Consider the following 16,270-nt stretch of genomic DNA (forward strand, 5'->3'; position numbering starts at 1 on the left):
GAGCGGTGACACTCACAGACACACATGATCAGCTGTTTACCTGTGCAGAGTGAGTGTGTCGCGGAATTTAGTTGTTGATCGCACTGACGCACTTTGGCATTAACGTTGATCGCTGTGATTATGTAGATAAAACGTTGTGCACATGATGAAGTTGATGTTTTCTTGAATAAAAGTAATTTGAACACATTTTGAAGTGCCTCAGGGAGCCTTTTGTGATAGCGAGTCGGACAAATCAAATCAGGCGCCTCAGCCTCTCAGAGACTTCTAGTTTGTTTCCTGAAGTCGCTACATCCTCTCCTCTCCTCTCCTCTCCTCTCCTCTCCTCTCCAGGAGGAAGCCACTACTTGGCATTTGATGAGATCTCCCATAACCTCCACCAGCATGGCCATGAGGTCCAAATGTTCTTACAGCAGGGTAACCCTGCTATTACAGGTACACACACACACACACACACACACACACACATACATACACACACACACACACACACACACACACACACACACACACACACACACACACACACACACACACACAGCCAGAGCAACACAAATGACAGCATGCTCCTGCTGAATTCCTCCCAGGTTATTCTTACGACGGACGTAAGGACAGTTACAGGACCACTAGCTGGTCTGTGGGAGATCAGTACATTAAAGAATTCAACATCTGGTTCCTGAATGAACAAAATCAGTATCTACAGGGACGGTACGTTCACACAGCTTTATGGCAACAGAGATATGAAGCCTTGATGTGATGTCCAGTTCTACAGTAACAGAACAAGTCACCCCTGGCTAACCATTTGCTCATGTTCTCCTTCTCCCTCTGCCTCTCTCCTTCTCTCAGGAGTAACTTTAATAGCTATCTATTGCTGTTGGAGCATTGGTCCTATCAGTGTGACAAGCTGCTCGGGGATGAAGACCTGATGTCCTTCTTCCAAACAGAACACTATGACATCGCCATTGTTGATGCTTTCCACCCCTGCTCCTTTGTGTTGGCACGCAAACTTGGTAGATCTGCTCTCAACATCATTATATATCTGCCAATTTCCAGGTTCGATTTTTTTTTTCAAACAATGTAAAAATGTCCCCCACGTCCTCTTCTCCAGGTGTCCCTTACATTGCTTTCTTTGCGGGCTCTCTGAACCGTCCCATGTCCATTGGCCTCCCAAGTCCAGTCTCCTACGTTCCTGTCTTTGGCTCCCGGCTGAGCGACCACATGGACCTCTGGGATCGGGCTAAGAACCTCTACATGTCTCTTCTGGCTCCTATGAGTAAGAACGATGTGTGACAGAAAAGTAACTTGCCGCTCGAAAAATATTGGGGACATAATGTTTCCTGTCTGTGTGTGTTTTCCCCAAAGATCAGGAGCGTGTCTGGTTGAAGTTTCGGGAGATGGCTGACCACCACCTACAGTCACGCTCACCTCCTGGTGGTTTAGACGAGTTGTACCGAGGAGCTGAACTCTGGGCCTTCAACACTGACTTTTCCCTGGAGTTCCCCCAACCCCTGTTGCCCTACACAGTGCTGGTGGGAGGCCTGCTGAACAAACCTGCTCAACCCCTGGACCAGGTCAGGACCAGGTCTGTTCTGGTCTCTCAACTTCTCTTGAGAGAGTTTAGCAATAAACAAGCTTCTCTCCTTCTGACTCTCTGGACCTTTTAGGATCTTGAGATGTGGATTTCTGATTATGAAGAGGCAGGTTTCATTATTGTGACACTCGGGTCCATGGTTTCCTCAGTCTCAGTCGATCATCTATTGGTGGAGATGGTGGCTGGGTTCTCTATGATCCCTCAGGGGGTGATCTGGAGGTAAATGTTGGTCGAATTATCTGTTCCATAAAGAAAGAGACACATTTGTTAGTCTGAAGTGATCTCAGGTTGTCACAGGAAGTTCCTCTAACGTGTCTTTCTAAACTCAGGTATGACCGCAAGAAATGGCCACCTCACCTGGACACACCTCATAACGTGCGGCTGATGGACTGGCTGCCTCTGAATGACCTGCTGGGTAGGAACAGGCCCCAGTGTGTGTCCACTCTGGGTCATTTCAACAGCCTGCTTATATTTCTATCTTCCCCCAGGTCACAGTAAAGTCAGTCTGTTTGTCACCCATGGTGGACAGAACAGTCTGCTCCAGGCAGTGTACCACGCTGTTCCTGTGCTGGGAATCCCATTGTTTGGAGACCAGTTTGATAATTTGGTGAGAGCCAAAGCAAAGGGTCTGGGCCTCACCATCCCTCCCACACACATGACCAGGGAGCTACTCAGCACCACTATTCACACTCTCATCAAGGACACAAGGTAAGATAACAGCCATGGATGGATGGATGGATGGATGGATTGAGGGATAGATGGATGGTATGGAATGGTAGGTAGGTAGGTAAGGCGGTGTCAAGGCGGTGTCAAGGCGGCATCACTTTGTGTCCCCGCCCATCAAGCATGATGCACTAGGATAGGGGTGGCGGACATGTGGCTCGCAGGCAGCATGCAGCTCTTTTCCGGCTGACGTGCGGAAGCGCAAACTGACTTGCATCTCTTATATATATTAATGAGATAAATTTGATATTTATTTTGGGGGAAATAATTGTTACATTGCGTAATAAATATAATCTATAGATAAATTGACTAATCGAAATAATAATCTGTAGATTAATCGTTAAAAAAAAAAGGTGCAGCCCTAATTGATTGATTGATTGATTGGTTGATTGATACCTTTCTGTGATCACATCTCCTCCTCTTTCTCTGTCCATTTCCTTCCCTCTAGTTTCAAGTCTGCAGCCGTGTCCCTCAGCAGGATCCACCGCTCGCATCCCGTTCCTCCTTCCCTTCGCCTCGTCCAGTGGGTGGAGCACATCCTGCACAGTGGAGGCGGAGCTCACCTACGCACAGTCTCACTAACCCAGCCGTGGTACCAGGGATGCCTGTTGGACTTGGTGCTTCTTCTGTCTCTGGGGCTTCTTGGACCTGTGATTCTCTGCTGGGTGTTGTGTAAGAACAGGGGACGTGTGAATACAGACAAAAAACAACAATAATCTTATTGTGTTTGCTCAGAGACTCTATTCAGATTTATGCTTCAGCACTGTGACACTGATTTAGAACTATTGCCCTAAAGTATGAAATATAACCACAAGCACCACCTGCGAATCTCAGCTTTACTATACATACATACAATATATAACCTTACATGAATTTATGAACTTATTGCAGTTTTATTGTTGAATCTGAATATTTTAAATGAAAAAGAGGTTGTGGGTCTAATGTTGAATGCTTATGAGTAGATCTTTGCATTTTTGTAAAACTTTGTAAGGCATGTCAGAAAAGAAAAGTGTTGTGTAAATAGCTTAATCAGAAAATAAAACTGGAAGATTCTGTAAATGTAAATAATGGCATTGCTATCATGATTCTAGTCTACATTGAATCAAGCCGGGTGCTGATTTGACGGTCAGTACTGCAGAAAGGTTAAGGGCCTTATTGAACATGTTTTGGTGGCAGCCAGCAGGGGGCGCGCTCTAATATCATAAGACTGCTGTTGAGAAGAAGCGTATGACGTCGACGAACGTGATTGGTTGGAGAACTGCAGCCTTATTGGTCAATGGGCGACAGGGATGGGCGTGGCTAGATGTCAATGTTTATGTAGCACAGCGCATCCATGGTGTAATCGCTCCAAGGACTCTGCAATGTGAATTCTCGGCGCTGGTTTTGCGTTTGTAATCAACGTTTCCGCTTTCCACGTGATATTATGCACCAGGTTCCAATATGGGGAATCAATAGCAGGTGAAAACGGAGGAATCCGAGGAAAGCGCCGGGATGGCAGGCGCCTTTGGCTTCAAAGGCTGCCAGAAAATCCGCGGAGCGCAGATTCGTAGTCTGCTGGAAGCGAAGGACTTCTTTCTCTTCGACTGCGACGGGGTCATCTGGCACGGAGAGAAGGCGATCACCGGCGCGGCCAAGGTGGTGAACTCGCTGATCAGGAACGGCAAACACGTTGTGTTCGTCACCAACAACTGCACCAGGCCCCGGGAGAGCTACGTGCACAAGTTCTCCCGCTTGGGCTTCACCGACGTGATCCTGGAGCAGATCTTCAGCTCGTCCTACTGCTCGGCTCTGTACCTGAGAGACGTGGTCAAGGTCCGCGGCCAGGTGTTCGTCATCGGCTGCGACGGAATGCGCAAAGAGCTGCGGGAGGCGGGCATCCCCTGCGTGGAGGAGACGGACGCTCCGGACGCCACCATTTACGACTGCGCCCTGGCTGCGGACGTCAAAGCGGTGCTGGTGGGCCACGACGACAAACTGACTTTTCTCAAACTGGCCAAAGCCTCCTGCTACCTGAGGGACCCGGACTGTTTGTTCCTGGCCACCGACAACGACCCCTGGCACCCACTGACAGGTGGAAGGATACTACCAGGTATGAAGCGATCATGGCGTCGTTAGATCTAGCTGCAGCAGCGTGATTGAAACAACCAAAGGCCCCAGTCGTTGCACCCTGCTGTGCTCCTCCAGTGTAAGCTGATAGATCTATGGCAAGACCCTGCAAGTTAAAATGTATTAAATTGATGCTTTCAAAATAGTTGACAGTAGCAATTGGGCTTTAACGTGCAAGACAGCTGATCCTAAGCATTAATCAGAAGATAACCCCCTTCCCCCTCACCTCTCTCTCTCCAGGCTTAATAGCTGAGCAATTAACAGTGCTAGTTAAGTAAGACTCCTTGCATTTGTCTCTGTTCCAACCCTGCTGTGTCTCTGTCCCCCCCCCCCCAGGTTCTGGTTCCCTCACTGCGGCCCTGGAGGTGTCCTCAGGGCGCAAGGCCACTGTGATTGGCAAACCCAGCCGCTTCATGTTCGAGTGCATCTCCAGTCAGTTCCGAGGGGTCGACCCGGCCCAGTGCCTGATGGTGGGGGACCGCCTGGAGGTGGACATGCTGTTTGGGTCCAACTGCGGCCTGGACACCATGCTCACTCTCACCGGGGTGTCCCAGATGGAGGAGGCCCAGGAGTATAAGGAGAGTGAGGTATCCACTAAACACAACTTGGTGCCCGACTACGTGGTGGACACCATTGCAGATTTCTTGCCTGCTTTTGAGGAGGAACAGGAGAAACAGAGCAACTGAGTGATTCTGTCCACTCTCTTCAATTACGTCTCAAGTGCAATGGTTTGTCCCGTGTTTGAAAAAAAACCCTAACACTCGCCCATGGATACCAGTACAGAGACTGTGACCACTCCCACATAACCAGGCGTCTACATCAGAAGCAGAACACACCTAGGATGGAATGTTGTAACCCAGATATTCAGAGTGTCCATGCATACCTCAGTGTTTCCTCCAGTGTTGTGCCCATTCGTGATTTGACGGCCCCTTGTTGATGTTTATATCAATATATTGCACTTTCTTCATAACAAGTTCAGTTAATGTAATGTTAGTTTGTGATATTGGGTTTTGCACATCCAGAGGTATTTTTGTAAACCAGTGAACCGTTCTGTGATGGAATTCATGTTGAGATCTAGCTGACCACTTGCTTGCCAAATGGAAAGAGTTTTCTCATGTTATTTGCCTCAGTGTGACCTCCTTAGTTACTCCTGGTGATAGCAGACACACACACACACACCACAGTGATGGACGATCTCCTCGGTTAGAGATGACAATCTGCCATCCAAACAGGCAGAGTGAATATTCACCTTGACCTGTCAATCATGTCTGTAAATCTGTCTTTTGACTCACATAATTAAACTGAGATCACGCTCATGGTTGCCGATCATACTGCACTGTTGTGAAATTTTCTCTGTTGTATGTGTTTAGCATATGGTGCATGTCTGCAAGAATATCAATAAATACATAACATTTACTCTAAATAGTGTTTTTGTGTTAAAGCTGTTCAGCCTTTCAGTTTAGATTTGTCCATCACAAACATAAGAGCAACTCAGTAAAATACAATATTCTTTTAATCTGTTGAATACAGTCGTTCCCATGGATACCATTTCATTTAGTATCTAATGGAACTTCATATCCAGCATCTCTGTAGCTTTGTTTGGCTCCAAGCTCATATACATCAGTTTGCTGCAGCGAAAGCATGAAGAACAAATGAACCTTCCAGTACAGAAGCTTTGTGCGTGAATCTTTGAGTTGGCCGGTTATTATAGCATTAACTCAAACAACCAATCAGCCCCAATAAATAAGGATAAACAAGAAACAAGTGTGGCTTTGCTGCAAAGAAGAATGAAGAATATATCTACAAGATGTCTTCAAATAAATATATATAACTTGTGGACATGACTCGTGTAGAACTTTATTCTAGATATCTGATGTGGCAGTGAAGCTCCTTTGAGCCGAGGAACAGGATTAAGTTGAGAAGTGCTTCAGCTGCAGACTCTGAATCTCTGCACGTCACTCTGGTCCACCACGCTGAGGAAAGAATACACATGGTTGTGTTACTATAGGTTAAGATAATATGCACGATAATCACAACCATAAATGCTGAACGACCCCCTGTAGCTTGAAAAGGGTCAAAGTGCGTGTGTGTGTGTGTGTGTGTGTGTGTGTGTGTGTGTGTGTGTGTGTGTGTGTGTGTGTGAAGGCTCTTGGCCCAGTTTAGGACATCATGTCTGAACTCGGTCCCTCACCTGAATATAATCCATCTCATCCACACTCATGGGTCTCCTGCGGTATCGAGCAGGGAGTAAGTGAACAGAGGCCAGAGTGTCCGGTGTGCCAGAGATCTGGGTCAAAGGTCGCGACAGTGGCTGAGGCGCAGCAGCTGCAGGGGCACTCGGAGCGGTGTATTGTGGAATCGCTAGTGTTTTCAATATGTCTTGGACTGGAAAAGAAAGATAACGACAACGTAAGCAGTCAAGAAATAGAAATATACACAATCTGTTTCCAACATGGCTGGGGTGATGTAGACTCAACACAGCAGTTTAGAGACACGACAAGCTGATTAATATGTAACGTGCAGGTTCAAAGAAGAGCTGCTACACTAAAGTCCACTGTCAGATAAGATAATATGCTAAAAGTTAACTGACTTTGTTTCAGATATATCTAACGTTAACAAGTCTGCTTTTATTCACTGTCACACACTCACCATTAGGCTTTGTGATGCCGAGTCTGTTGGGAAACTTTATCATAGGAGCGTGAGGCCGCACAGCCTGAAAACACACACACACACACACACACACACACACACACACACACACACACACACACACAGTTAGTCAAAGATAATTTGAATATAAAGAAGTTTCAGCCCATAAAGCGGCTTTCTTCACATTCCCTGCATCTTTGGTGGGGAGGAAGCAGAAACTAAACACGTCCCGCTGCTATTTCAAGTCAAACCTAACTCTGCCTCCATCGGTCAGGGATGACAGTTTTAGAGTCTAAATCATACGGAACAAATTTGACCTCCATCTTGAACTTATTCAGTAAAACGTTTCTGCTGCTGTTCAAACGGCAACAACACAACAACACGCTGAGCTGCAGCTGAAACAAGGGCATTAGCAAGGGTAAAACGGGATTTATCACCGAAAACCGGCCACACCTAAATACTTTAACAACATTTCACGATACTATATAGTCTGGAACCTTTCCCGGATGACTGAACTCGACACACGCCGCTTCAGCGCGGACAGAGAAGCCTTATTTTAAAAGAAAAAGAGCGGCGTTTACCTGTATCGCTCGCGCTGCGGGGGCGGCCATTTTGGTGCTGACTTTGCTTCCCATGATGACCTCACTGCTTTATTTCCGGGTTTAAGGAAAATGCCTGCGGTCTGCGACACACAACACAAGATGGCGCTGTTGTTAATGTAAAGCTTCTATACCATAAGCAGAGAGCGAGCGGTCCATAGGATGCGGTTTGTGACAATACAGCATCTCTGTCGAAACCGAACGATGAGATGCGCCACAGCATGGACGAGTCATACAGATAGATACATTCCAACACACATTTATTGTCGAAGAAGAAGAAACAAACAACAAACAAATAACCCGAAAAAAGGCTAATTTAGGCAGACATTTACCTCTATGGCGACTGTGAACAACTGCCGATGGATTCGTTGTCCTAAACACAAACAAGTGTCCCGCTTCTTCAAGTAATCAGGCCATTCTACAGTATGAGTCCGTGTTGGAGCCCCCTGTCAACAGAGGATATCCGAAAATAGAGGAATAAAACACCTTCATCGGTTATAAAAATCATATTGAGGAACAATTCGGATACTGAGGCTTATACCGTATCACATTTGTCACATTATCTGGATAAAAACACAGCATATAACTACATAATATGTCAATGTCAGGCTACTATGCTAGCAAAGGCAGGACATACCCTATCTTTAATTTCAGTCAGGCTGGATTTTAAAAAAACGAAGGAGGTCGACTGACAGCAGGCCTGCGGAGGTTAACTTGACCACGTGACTAGAGCTGGTCCAATGGTAAGTCCGGAAAGCACCAGAGAGTGTATAACACGGAAAGATGTGTCGCCGTACCAAACATTTAAAGTGCGTTTGTTTATTATTAATTTTGCTGGTCGTTGATGTGTTAAAATCCCAACGTTCTTCACGAAAATTTAGAAAGAAGAGCAATTAAACCAATAGGAGCGAAATATTTGACAGTTAACCACGCGTAACTCAATCAGATAGCATTGTTAGAGTCAAAATTACTGACACATCTCTTCTGTAAGGCTCTTCGTAAATACGGTCGCAACAAAGTGCGAGGACCGTGTTCGTCATCTGCTGGAGTTACACGTTATTGCACTGCATTTCTTCAACTTTTCCCAAGGTTCAACGTTCATTCTCAATGTGCCTCCTACTTTTTTGAGCAGGCTGTGAGGTCTGATGGAGAGGAAGGCGGATGGCTGCTGTTCTCAGCAGTATCTTTCATTGCATTTGGAACATGTTTGTTTGTTGGGGTGTTCAAGTCAGAATCAGTGTGTGTGTGTGTGTGTGTGTGTGTGTGTGTGTGTGTGTGCATTGCGCTGTCCATCTCATATGTACCAGTGTTGGAGATGATACATATACATAGAAGGAAAGTACGCCACAACAGTTAACTGACCAATTGAAATATTTTATTAGGTCTGATTTTATTATACAAACTGGTCCTGAGGAATGAAAAGGTCCCAAGTTTCTGTGGACTCCCAACTTGAAATAAACAGTATACACATACTGTGGCTTCACATAAACCACGGTATCATAAACAGCTGCATAGAAAAGTAACAATCTCAAGTGAGGATTCGGCCCCTGGGTGACAGAGCGATGGATGTTGATGTGTTACTTGCATTCACATTATGTTTAATACTGTCTATAAGTAGTGAACACCAACCACCGTCACTACCTCTACGTCAGGGCTGTTACATGCAGCCACTGAGGCTACAGGAGGCAGGCTGACTCACTGGGTCTTTGACCTTTCAAACAGAACTTTAAGTTGGTCCTTAGTGGTGGCCTCTGTCTGCTGCATGAGAGCAGCGTCTCCCTTGGTTACACCCCAGCCATCTGGGCGGGACAAGGAGGGACACAGTGGACGACCAGATGCTGGTTTCAGGTTCTCCCAGTAATCACGTCGGGCCCTGTCAGGGACGAGAGACAGAGGAAAGAATATTTATACCATGTTATACCATATTTATACCATTAGAATAGAAGATTCTATTCTAACCACACAAATATCCTTACCTTGCTCTGACCCAGGGCTTGGTGTGCATCTCCAGGCCAGCGCCCCAGAGACCATGTTTCTCTGATGCAGCAGGGAGGCAGCCTCTCTCTGCGCTCAGCTCCTCAGCGACAGCCCTGATATGGTAAGGCTCATAACCACAGCACCCGCCGATGAAGCGGATGCCAACGTTGTAGGCGTCTCTGGCATACTTGTGCATGTCCCAGCGGGTCAGGATCCTGGGCTCCAGACCTGGCAATGATTAAGTTTCACACACGTTTAATTGCAGGTTAGATGTGTCATGGAAATGTTCATTTTCATGTAACCCCAGTAGAGGTCATAGGTGCATCTACCAGGAAACACGGCAGGAGAGACGTTAAGCACACACAGTCTAGTTTTGATATAGCATGATTCCATTCCTTGCATAACAGAGTTTCGGCGTATTACAGTATATTATTACCAAAGGGGAATTCTGGCAGGTCGATGAATCCCTGGCAGCTGCAGTCAGGGGTGTGGAATGCCAGAGGCTGCACCATGTAGTGAGCCTTCAGTCCGGCCTTCTCCACGCCCTCCTTCATCATCTTGACAGTCTTCACACAGATGTCTGGGTCAAAGTGGCAGTTGATACCCACAATCTGGGCACCTACAGGATAAATGATGGGTGATTAACAGCTACACATTGGAAAATAGGAAGGAAAACACTAACTTTGGCCTGTTTCCTATCTACTTGTTGCATTATCAGGCCCCAGTAATACCAAACTCTGCCATATCTCCTGGCTACTAGTTGGTATCTGTATGCTATCTTAGTACATGCTGCTTTCATGCTACAGATAAGGCATACTGGGGAAGATGTCCCACCAAACCACCTTTTTGTTTCAGTAAACTACACTTGGAAATATTATGGAGATCTCATATCCAGAACATATTTATATATTTCTGTAATATTTACTTTAATGCAGCTAACTTGTGATTTTTAAACACCCACCAGCTTTCACCAGCCTGACAGCACACTCTCCGGGTGAGATGCCGTGCATGTCCCCATCTGGTCCGATGCACAGAGAAGCAGCTACAGGCTTCCCGGTCTCCTTCAGCACCTGCACGGCCCACTCGGCCTCCTCAACGTGCTCAAAGTACTGCAGGACAGAGACACGAACAACACGTCTGAACACAACTCCCTTTCAGATCATACATAGAGCGGACATACATATCTATATCCTTTACCTCAGCAATTAAGAAGTCCACATTCTTCTTCACAAACACATCCAGTTGCTTCTTGAAGATGGCCTTCACATCCACCTCACTCTTGCAGCTCAGGTAGGATGGAGTCTGACAAACTCCGCCAGCCACCAGGGCGTCGCCCTCATTGGCCACCTCACGGGCCAGATCGCAGGCGGCTTCGTTGATCTGAGCACCCTGAGGAGCAAATGAAGGAGAGAATCAAACCGGCAACCCTGACACAAGCCAGAGACAAGAATTGTAAATTGTTCGGATCAAAATGGATTCAATTGATTTCTATTCAAAATGCAGACAGTGTTTGATCTTACGGTGAAGGTGAGTTTGTTGCCCCTGTTCTCCAGTTTGTCGTCACTGGCGTAGAAAGTGAAGGTCTGCATAACATTGGACCCGGCCCTCAGGAACTCCCTGTGCAGCTGGCGCACTGAAAATCATTATGCAAACACAGTGAGTGGCGCTATTATGAGGCTTCGCTAAACCGAGGACCTTTATCTGCAGTGAGAAAGCCTGAGGGATGAAACACATGACTCTAACCTGCTTCAGGGTGCTCAGCAGCAGCTTCAGGGGTCCAGGGCCCGGCCTTCACGTAGCCTCTCTTCTCCAGGGCAAACACAAAACCACCATCGCCGATCACGACCTCCCCGGCGTTGAGACGCTCCAAGATTCCCTGCAATAATAGATTTGAAGGCTTTGGTTATGAACCAAGAGGAAGCAATGACAGCGAGTGCAAGTCACACTCGCAAAGCACAAAGTGTACGTTACACACAGATGAGCCGAGTTTAAATATCAGCCAAACCTGACATGAGCCAAAACTCCGTCATGGCCCATCTAGTGTGTGTGTGTGTGTGTGTGTGTGTGTGTGTAAGGGGGGTGCAGTGTATTTGTGGCTTGAGGGTGAAACAAGTTTGTGAAGCCACTTTGCATTATTCCCACAACTGCCTGCCAAAATAGCCAGAAAATCTTCAACAGTTACAACAGATACTTCTGCTTATCTATGTAACATGCCTCAGTGTCAGTGGTTTCTCATTACCGGCCCCCAACCCCACCCTCTGCCTTCTGTCTCTCTCAATAAACCCGGGGACTAGAGAGAAGCATCACACGTGTGATGACAGCTGGACAGCAGACGGACTGACTGGGGTGTAAAAATTGGATTCCAAAAAGACAGTCGGAGGAAAACTTTGTGCAAAACTTTGTCCTAAACTCGTACCTGAAGTCAGGTCTTCCCTAGAGTTCAATGCTTTCCTCCAACATGAATAATATGATACTAATAACATGTGGTTCAAATCAATGCAGCGGTGGTGTGCATCAGAAAACAGCAGGCCTAAATATTAATACTGATTTTGTGATTTGATCATCAGTGTATTTTATATTTAGATCCTGGTAAAGCTGAAGTTCTTAATGCTGGAGCTTAAGCACCTACGTACCTTCTTGTTTGGTGCCATTGTCCTGCAGCTGTGTGGACCTCCTGACCTGTTGAGTCTTTGAGCAGTTGAAGAGACACCCGCATGTGGCAGACAGCCTTAATAAATGCCTCTGAAGCAGGGGAGGGGTCTGACTAAGGTCTCCTCTGATTGGCAACAGGCAGAGTTACACAACTGCCATGTTTACTCCGGCATCCCTCCCCTCCGTAGCTGAATGAGAGTATTGTGAGCGGTACTAGTTTAGTCCAGATTAATTGTGGCGGCGGCGGATTTATCTGTGCTCCTGCTAGTTTGTGCGTTCCCATTTTATCACTGCTGAATAGACGGACGCCTTATAAGTGACTCATCCAGACCTTTTACACTTGGCACAGTGAGGAATGCATTATTTGGAAATCAGTGCATCCCCGACATGTGTGAAATGTTTGGTATGGATTAAACTGGACAGAGAAAAAACAGTTGTATATGGTTTATAGCTGCAACACAACTCTTACACAATCGGGTATGACGCTTTATCTGTGGGGGTTTACGTATGTCATACTCCGACACCTGAGCATTGCTGCTGTAAGTGCTTGTTGACTCCAAACTGACCAGGGAAGGAATTCTCCCCTTCCCCCACCTCTCTTCTCCTCGCTCATGCAGAGGATTTGGGTTTCCTCTGCTTCTCCAGCATGTGCTTCATCTCCTGGGCGCTGGTGGCCTCTTTGTGCTGCATCAGGTCACTGCAGCCCTTCGTCACGCCCCAGCCCTCTGGAGGGGACAGGGACGGGCACGCAGGGCAAGCCGGATGCAGGCAGGATGTTCTCCCAGTAGTCACGACGGGCCCTGGGAGGGACAGATCATTCCAGCAGGTGGTTGAATCCCTGGCAGCTGCAGTCAGGGGGATGGAGGGCCAGAGAATGCATCATGTAGTGAACCTTCAGTCTGGCCTTCATCAAGCCCTCCTCCATCCTCTTGACCGCGCTCACACAGGTCATGGGGTCAAACCGGGTAACAGGGAAACTATGTACAATTATCTTCACTGACTTTCGCCCCCAAAATCCAAAAAGTGACATGATTCTGGTGAGAACGCACACCGGCTCTGACCAGTCTGACAGCTCACTCTGCAGCATGACGCCCGATGCCCAGAGAAACAGCCACGTCCCTCTTGTCTTCAGCACCGCTCGACCTCCTCCACGTGCTCAAAGAACCAGTGCGTCTCCTTCCTTGGCCACTGTCCTCGCCAGCTCACACGCCGCCCGAAGCGCTTCAGTCGGATTCTTACTGCGATTATTAAAGTCTGACCCCTGTTCTCCAGTTTGTCGTCACTGGGGTAGAACGTGAACGCCTGCATGACATTGGAGCCGGCTCTCAGGAACTCAAGGTGCAGCTGGGGCACTGGTGAGTACGTACAGAATGTGTCGGGTTGAGGGTGAATCCCTGAGCTTTCATGCTTACGCATGTTGGGTCTGCGTCGGATGATACTTGGCTCTGCTTGTTTCAGTCTTATCAGCCTCTGGATGAGCGACAACAGCTTCAGGAGTCCAGGGCCCGGCCTTCGCGTAGCTCCCCTTCACCGATCACCACTTACCCTGCGTTCAGATATTCAAGGGTACCATATTCTGACCATCTGATGCCCATTAATATCTTCACAGTTAAATACAAGAAGGATGGATGGCTTATGAACGAACACGTGTGTGAGTGTAGAAATGCAAGAGAGAAACAGAGATGTTGTCATCTTCAGCACTTCATATGACCTATCTATCAGAGATGGCAACCGTTTCTCTCTTACTTCTCTTACTTCTCCTTGTTTTATTTTTTCTGTTTCTCTCTCTCTCTCTCTCTCTCTCTCTCTCTCTATCACAACCTATGATGCGATTTGTACTTGCCTACATTGCTGTTTGACATCATCCTGTAAAGACTGTATTTACCCTATGACATCATTGCAATTCCATTCTACTTGTACTCTACCTCAGGGTCTTTGTATAACAACAATAGTAGTGATAATACAACCTTCCTTCTCTCTCTTTAGCTCTCTCTCTCCTCTTTCTATATAAAAAATTATCTCCAAAATATCCTACAACTGTATGTCATGTACAATGTTTGCTTAAATAAAAACAAATTGCAAAAAGAAACGGAGAGACAGAGAAACGCCGGTGAAAGTCTGCTTCTATATGTGAATAACAAACCGTATACTTTGTTTACAATGTGAGCGACTGCAGCTGATATACGAGGCGAGAGGCGCTGCAATTCAGGTCAAGGGTGCAAAGATCAGACTGTGGTGTTTTCAGTCTCTCTCTCTCTCTCTCTCTCACACACACACACACACACACACACACACACACACATACACACACACAACCAACTGGGACTTTCCCTGACAACACATTCCATCAACCACTAGGGTTGCTGTATGTTGTTTACACTGACTTAAACATTTATTATGAGCAGTTCAAATTAAGTTGTTCTAAAAAGTCATGGCCGTGGAACACAGAGGATTAGAAACAGAGCAGCACGAGCATCTGACTGAATCAGAGTTTACATATGAGGTTAATAAAGGCCAAATTCAATCCTAGCAGAGGAGATTTAAGTGCGTTAAGGTGCCAATCAGTCTCCTCTGCAGGAAGTTGCTGGTTTACCTTCTTGCCAGGTGCCATGTGCTTCTCCAGGTCAAAATCAATTACCCAATCTACGTGATCAATCATTGCGACCCTCAGTTTAAACTTTATCTTTATTTCATATGTATGTTCTCCTCTGTAAGTCATTGCTTTGAGATTCATCAGATATTCATGGTCACCAGTTTGTTTTGTGCTTTCAGAGACGTTGAGCCTACAGATTATTACATCACTGCCCCTCTTTACCGGCCAGACTGGTTACATCACATCATTCAGCAAGAACTCGTCAGGCCATGCATGTCCTCAGCTGCATCCGTCCTGTAGCTCCATCAACAAGCCGACTCCACGTCTGTGCAGCAGCAGCAGTGGTCCTATTCCCTCCTGTCAGTTTTACAGGTGGAAAGCTTAATTTCTACAAAGCTGCAGCTCAGGAAGCACAAGTTTGGGAACAATCATGGTTTCTATCCGCCCATAGCAGCTTTGAGGATCTCTGGGGTCAAATCTTTTTCAGTTGCATTGACTCAGAGCCCAATTAGTTTTCATACCAGCACACAAATTAGACAGTGTTTGAGTATGTGAGAACAAAGTTGAGAACTTGCTGCCTCTGGATGCCAACACAGCCATGACTTCAAACTGATCTGACCCTGCACCCTGACGGAAAATAACAAAAAAACCCTCTCACACACACACACACACATGCAGAACTTCGGCCTTCAGCTGTGCAGTGGTGCGCAGTGCTGTCAGGTCTGGGTTTATCCAGTTCCAGGGAGAATGTTACAGACAGGCCCTGAGGTGTTTATCATCTGAGTCAAAGTTCAGTAAAACACGTACGAGCAAATAAGCCACACATATTACATTATATTCCTGTGTAAGATGTGTATTGCACTATGGAAATTGTCCAATAATCGCATTGAAATATTGTTTCTCAACTTAATGGTGCATTTAAGCCACATTGAAGTTCATAGTTATGTTCTATACAGGGATAATTGAGTTAACCCTCATATAAAGAAGTATTTTGGCAGAATTACTGCAGTTTAGATCAGGGGATGACCATCGGTGTTCGTGTGCATGCGTGCGTGCGTGCGTGCGTGCGTGGGAAGGAATTTGTGTCTTTCCCAATCATAGCAGCCAATCTGAGTGACCATACCATACCAAACCAAACCATACAGCCAATGAGAGCGCTGCATATCAAGCTGGCGGGCAGATGACAGAAATTAAAAGGTATGAAAATCACTCATCATGCCATTGATCAAGTAAGAAAAGAGTGTGTTCCTTAGCCCTGGGTGTATTTTCAGGGGAGCGGACGTGTGTTTATGTGTTGGCATAAATAGCCCTAATGTGTCAAATGACACTAAAGTGATGAGTCAGGCTGCAGCGCTTTACACTGGAAAAGAATTCCAAGTACAC

The 16,270-nt window shown here is 46.5% G+C and overlaps 4 protein-coding genes and 1 long non-coding RNA gene across 5 annotated transcripts in view; 2 read left to right on the top strand and 3 right to left on the bottom strand.

Moving 5' to 3' along the window:
- LOC143000194 (UDP-glucuronosyltransferase 3A1-like) overlaps positions 1 to 3,027 on the top strand; it is a 3,727-nt gene extending 700 nt beyond the window's left edge. Inside the window, exons 2-10 of the mRNA XM_076149438.1 lie at positions 331 to 432; positions 585 to 705; positions 844 to 1,007; positions 1,106 to 1,270; positions 1,360 to 1,568; positions 1,662 to 1,807; positions 1,918 to 2,003; positions 2,077 to 2,296; positions 2,760 to 3,027. Coding sequence (XP_076005553.1) covers positions 331 to 432; positions 585 to 705; positions 844 to 1,007; positions 1,106 to 1,270; positions 1,360 to 1,568; positions 1,662 to 1,807; positions 1,918 to 2,003; positions 2,077 to 2,296; positions 2,760 to 3,027 — 1,481 coding nt within the window. The remainder of the gene's footprint in view (positions 1 to 330; positions 433 to 584; positions 706 to 843; positions 1,008 to 1,105; positions 1,271 to 1,359; positions 1,569 to 1,661; positions 1,808 to 1,917; positions 2,004 to 2,076; positions 2,297 to 2,759) is intronic.
- Positions 1,360 to 2,848, bottom strand: LOC143000199 (uncharacterized). Its single transcript, XR_012963602.1, has 2 exons — positions 2,708 to 2,848; positions 1,360 to 1,827 (listed from the first exon to the last, which is right to left on the bottom strand). It is a non-coding gene; the product is annotated as an uncharacterized LOC143000199 (long non-coding RNA).
- A 574-nt stretch (positions 3,028 to 3,601) lies between the features above and the next one.
- pdxp (pyridoxal (pyridoxine, vitamin B6) phosphatase) lies at positions 3,602 to 5,151 on the top strand. Its single transcript, XM_076149440.1, has 2 exons — positions 3,602 to 4,400; positions 4,754 to 5,151. Exons 1-2 carry the CDS (start codon positions 3,803 to 3,805, stop codon positions 5,101 to 5,103), a joined length of 948 nt encoding a protein of 315 aa, XP_076005555.1. The 5' UTR covers positions 3,602 to 3,802; the 3' UTR covers positions 5,104 to 5,151.
- A 761-nt stretch (positions 5,152 to 5,912) lies between these two features.
- kgd4 (alpha-ketoglutarate dehydrogenase subunit 4) lies at positions 5,913 to 8,603 on the bottom strand. Its single transcript, XM_076149441.1, has 6 exons — positions 8,303 to 8,603; positions 7,998 to 8,111; positions 7,648 to 7,748; positions 7,067 to 7,130; positions 6,609 to 6,802; positions 5,913 to 6,390 (listed from the first exon to the last, which is right to left on the bottom strand). Exons 3-6 carry the CDS (start codon positions 7,699 to 7,701, stop codon positions 6,373 to 6,375), a joined length of 330 nt encoding a protein of 109 aa, XP_076005556.1. The 5' UTR covers positions 7,702 to 7,748; positions 7,998 to 8,111; positions 8,303 to 8,603; the 3' UTR covers positions 5,913 to 6,372.
- Positions 8,604 to 9,018: 415 nt separating this feature from the next.
- LOC143000195 (betaine--homocysteine S-methyltransferase 1) lies at positions 9,019 to 12,386 on the bottom strand. The gene is made up of 8 exons (XM_076149439.1): positions 12,276 to 12,386; positions 11,386 to 11,518; positions 11,163 to 11,275; positions 10,840 to 11,031; positions 10,604 to 10,751; positions 10,079 to 10,261; positions 9,642 to 9,870; positions 9,019 to 9,538 (listed from the first exon to the last, which is right to left on the bottom strand). The coding sequence occupies exons 1-8, from the start codon at positions 12,291 to 12,293 to the stop codon at positions 9,361 to 9,363; spliced, it is 1,194 nt and encodes a 397-aa protein (XP_076005554.1). The 5' UTR covers positions 12,294 to 12,386; the 3' UTR covers positions 9,019 to 9,360.
- Between the last annotated feature and the right edge of the window lie 3,884 nt (positions 12,387 to 16,270).

This window comes from Genypterus blacodes, unplaced genomic scaffold (genome assembly GCF_046128005.1).
Source record: "Genypterus blacodes isolate CSIRO-AG114 ecotype Tasmania unplaced genomic scaffold, CSIRO-AGI_Gbla_v1 ptg000045l_1, whole genome shotgun sequence".
NCBI classification, from domain to species: domain Eukaryota; kingdom Metazoa; phylum Chordata; class Actinopteri; order Ophidiiformes; family Ophidiidae; genus Genypterus; species Genypterus blacodes.

Bases quoted from the DNA above. Each gene is read 5' to 3' on its own strand.
- pdxp (XM_076149440.1), top strand. From the start codon at position 3,803: ATGGCAGGCGCCTTTGGCTTCAAAGGCTGCCAGAAAATCCGCGGAGCG. The intron at 4,401-4,753 runs GTATGAAGCGAT...CCCCCCCCCCAG, and splicing joins AGGTGGAAGGATACTACCAG to GTTCTGGTTCCCTCACTGCG.
- kgd4 (XM_076149441.1), bottom strand. From the start codon at position 7,701: ATGGGAAGCAAAGTCAGCACCAAAATGGCCGCCCCCGCAGCGCGAGCG. The intron at 7,131-7,647 runs GTAAACGCCGCT...GTGTGTTTTCAG, and splicing joins CCGCAGCGCGAGCGATACAG to GCTGTGCGGCCTCACGCTCC. The intron at 6,803-7,066 runs GTGAGTGTGTGA...TTTCTTTTCCAG, and splicing joins CGGCATCACAAAGCCTAATG to TCCAAGACATATTGAAAACA.
- LOC143000195 (XM_076149439.1), bottom strand. The intron at 11,276-11,385 runs GTTAGAGTCATG...AATGATTTTCAG, and splicing joins TGCTGAGCACCCTGAAGCAG to TGCGCCAGCTGCACAGGGAG. The intron at 10,262-10,603 runs GTGGGTGTTTAA...TTTATCCTGTAG, and splicing joins TGTCAGGCTGGTGAAAGCTG to GTGCCCAGATTGTGGGTATC.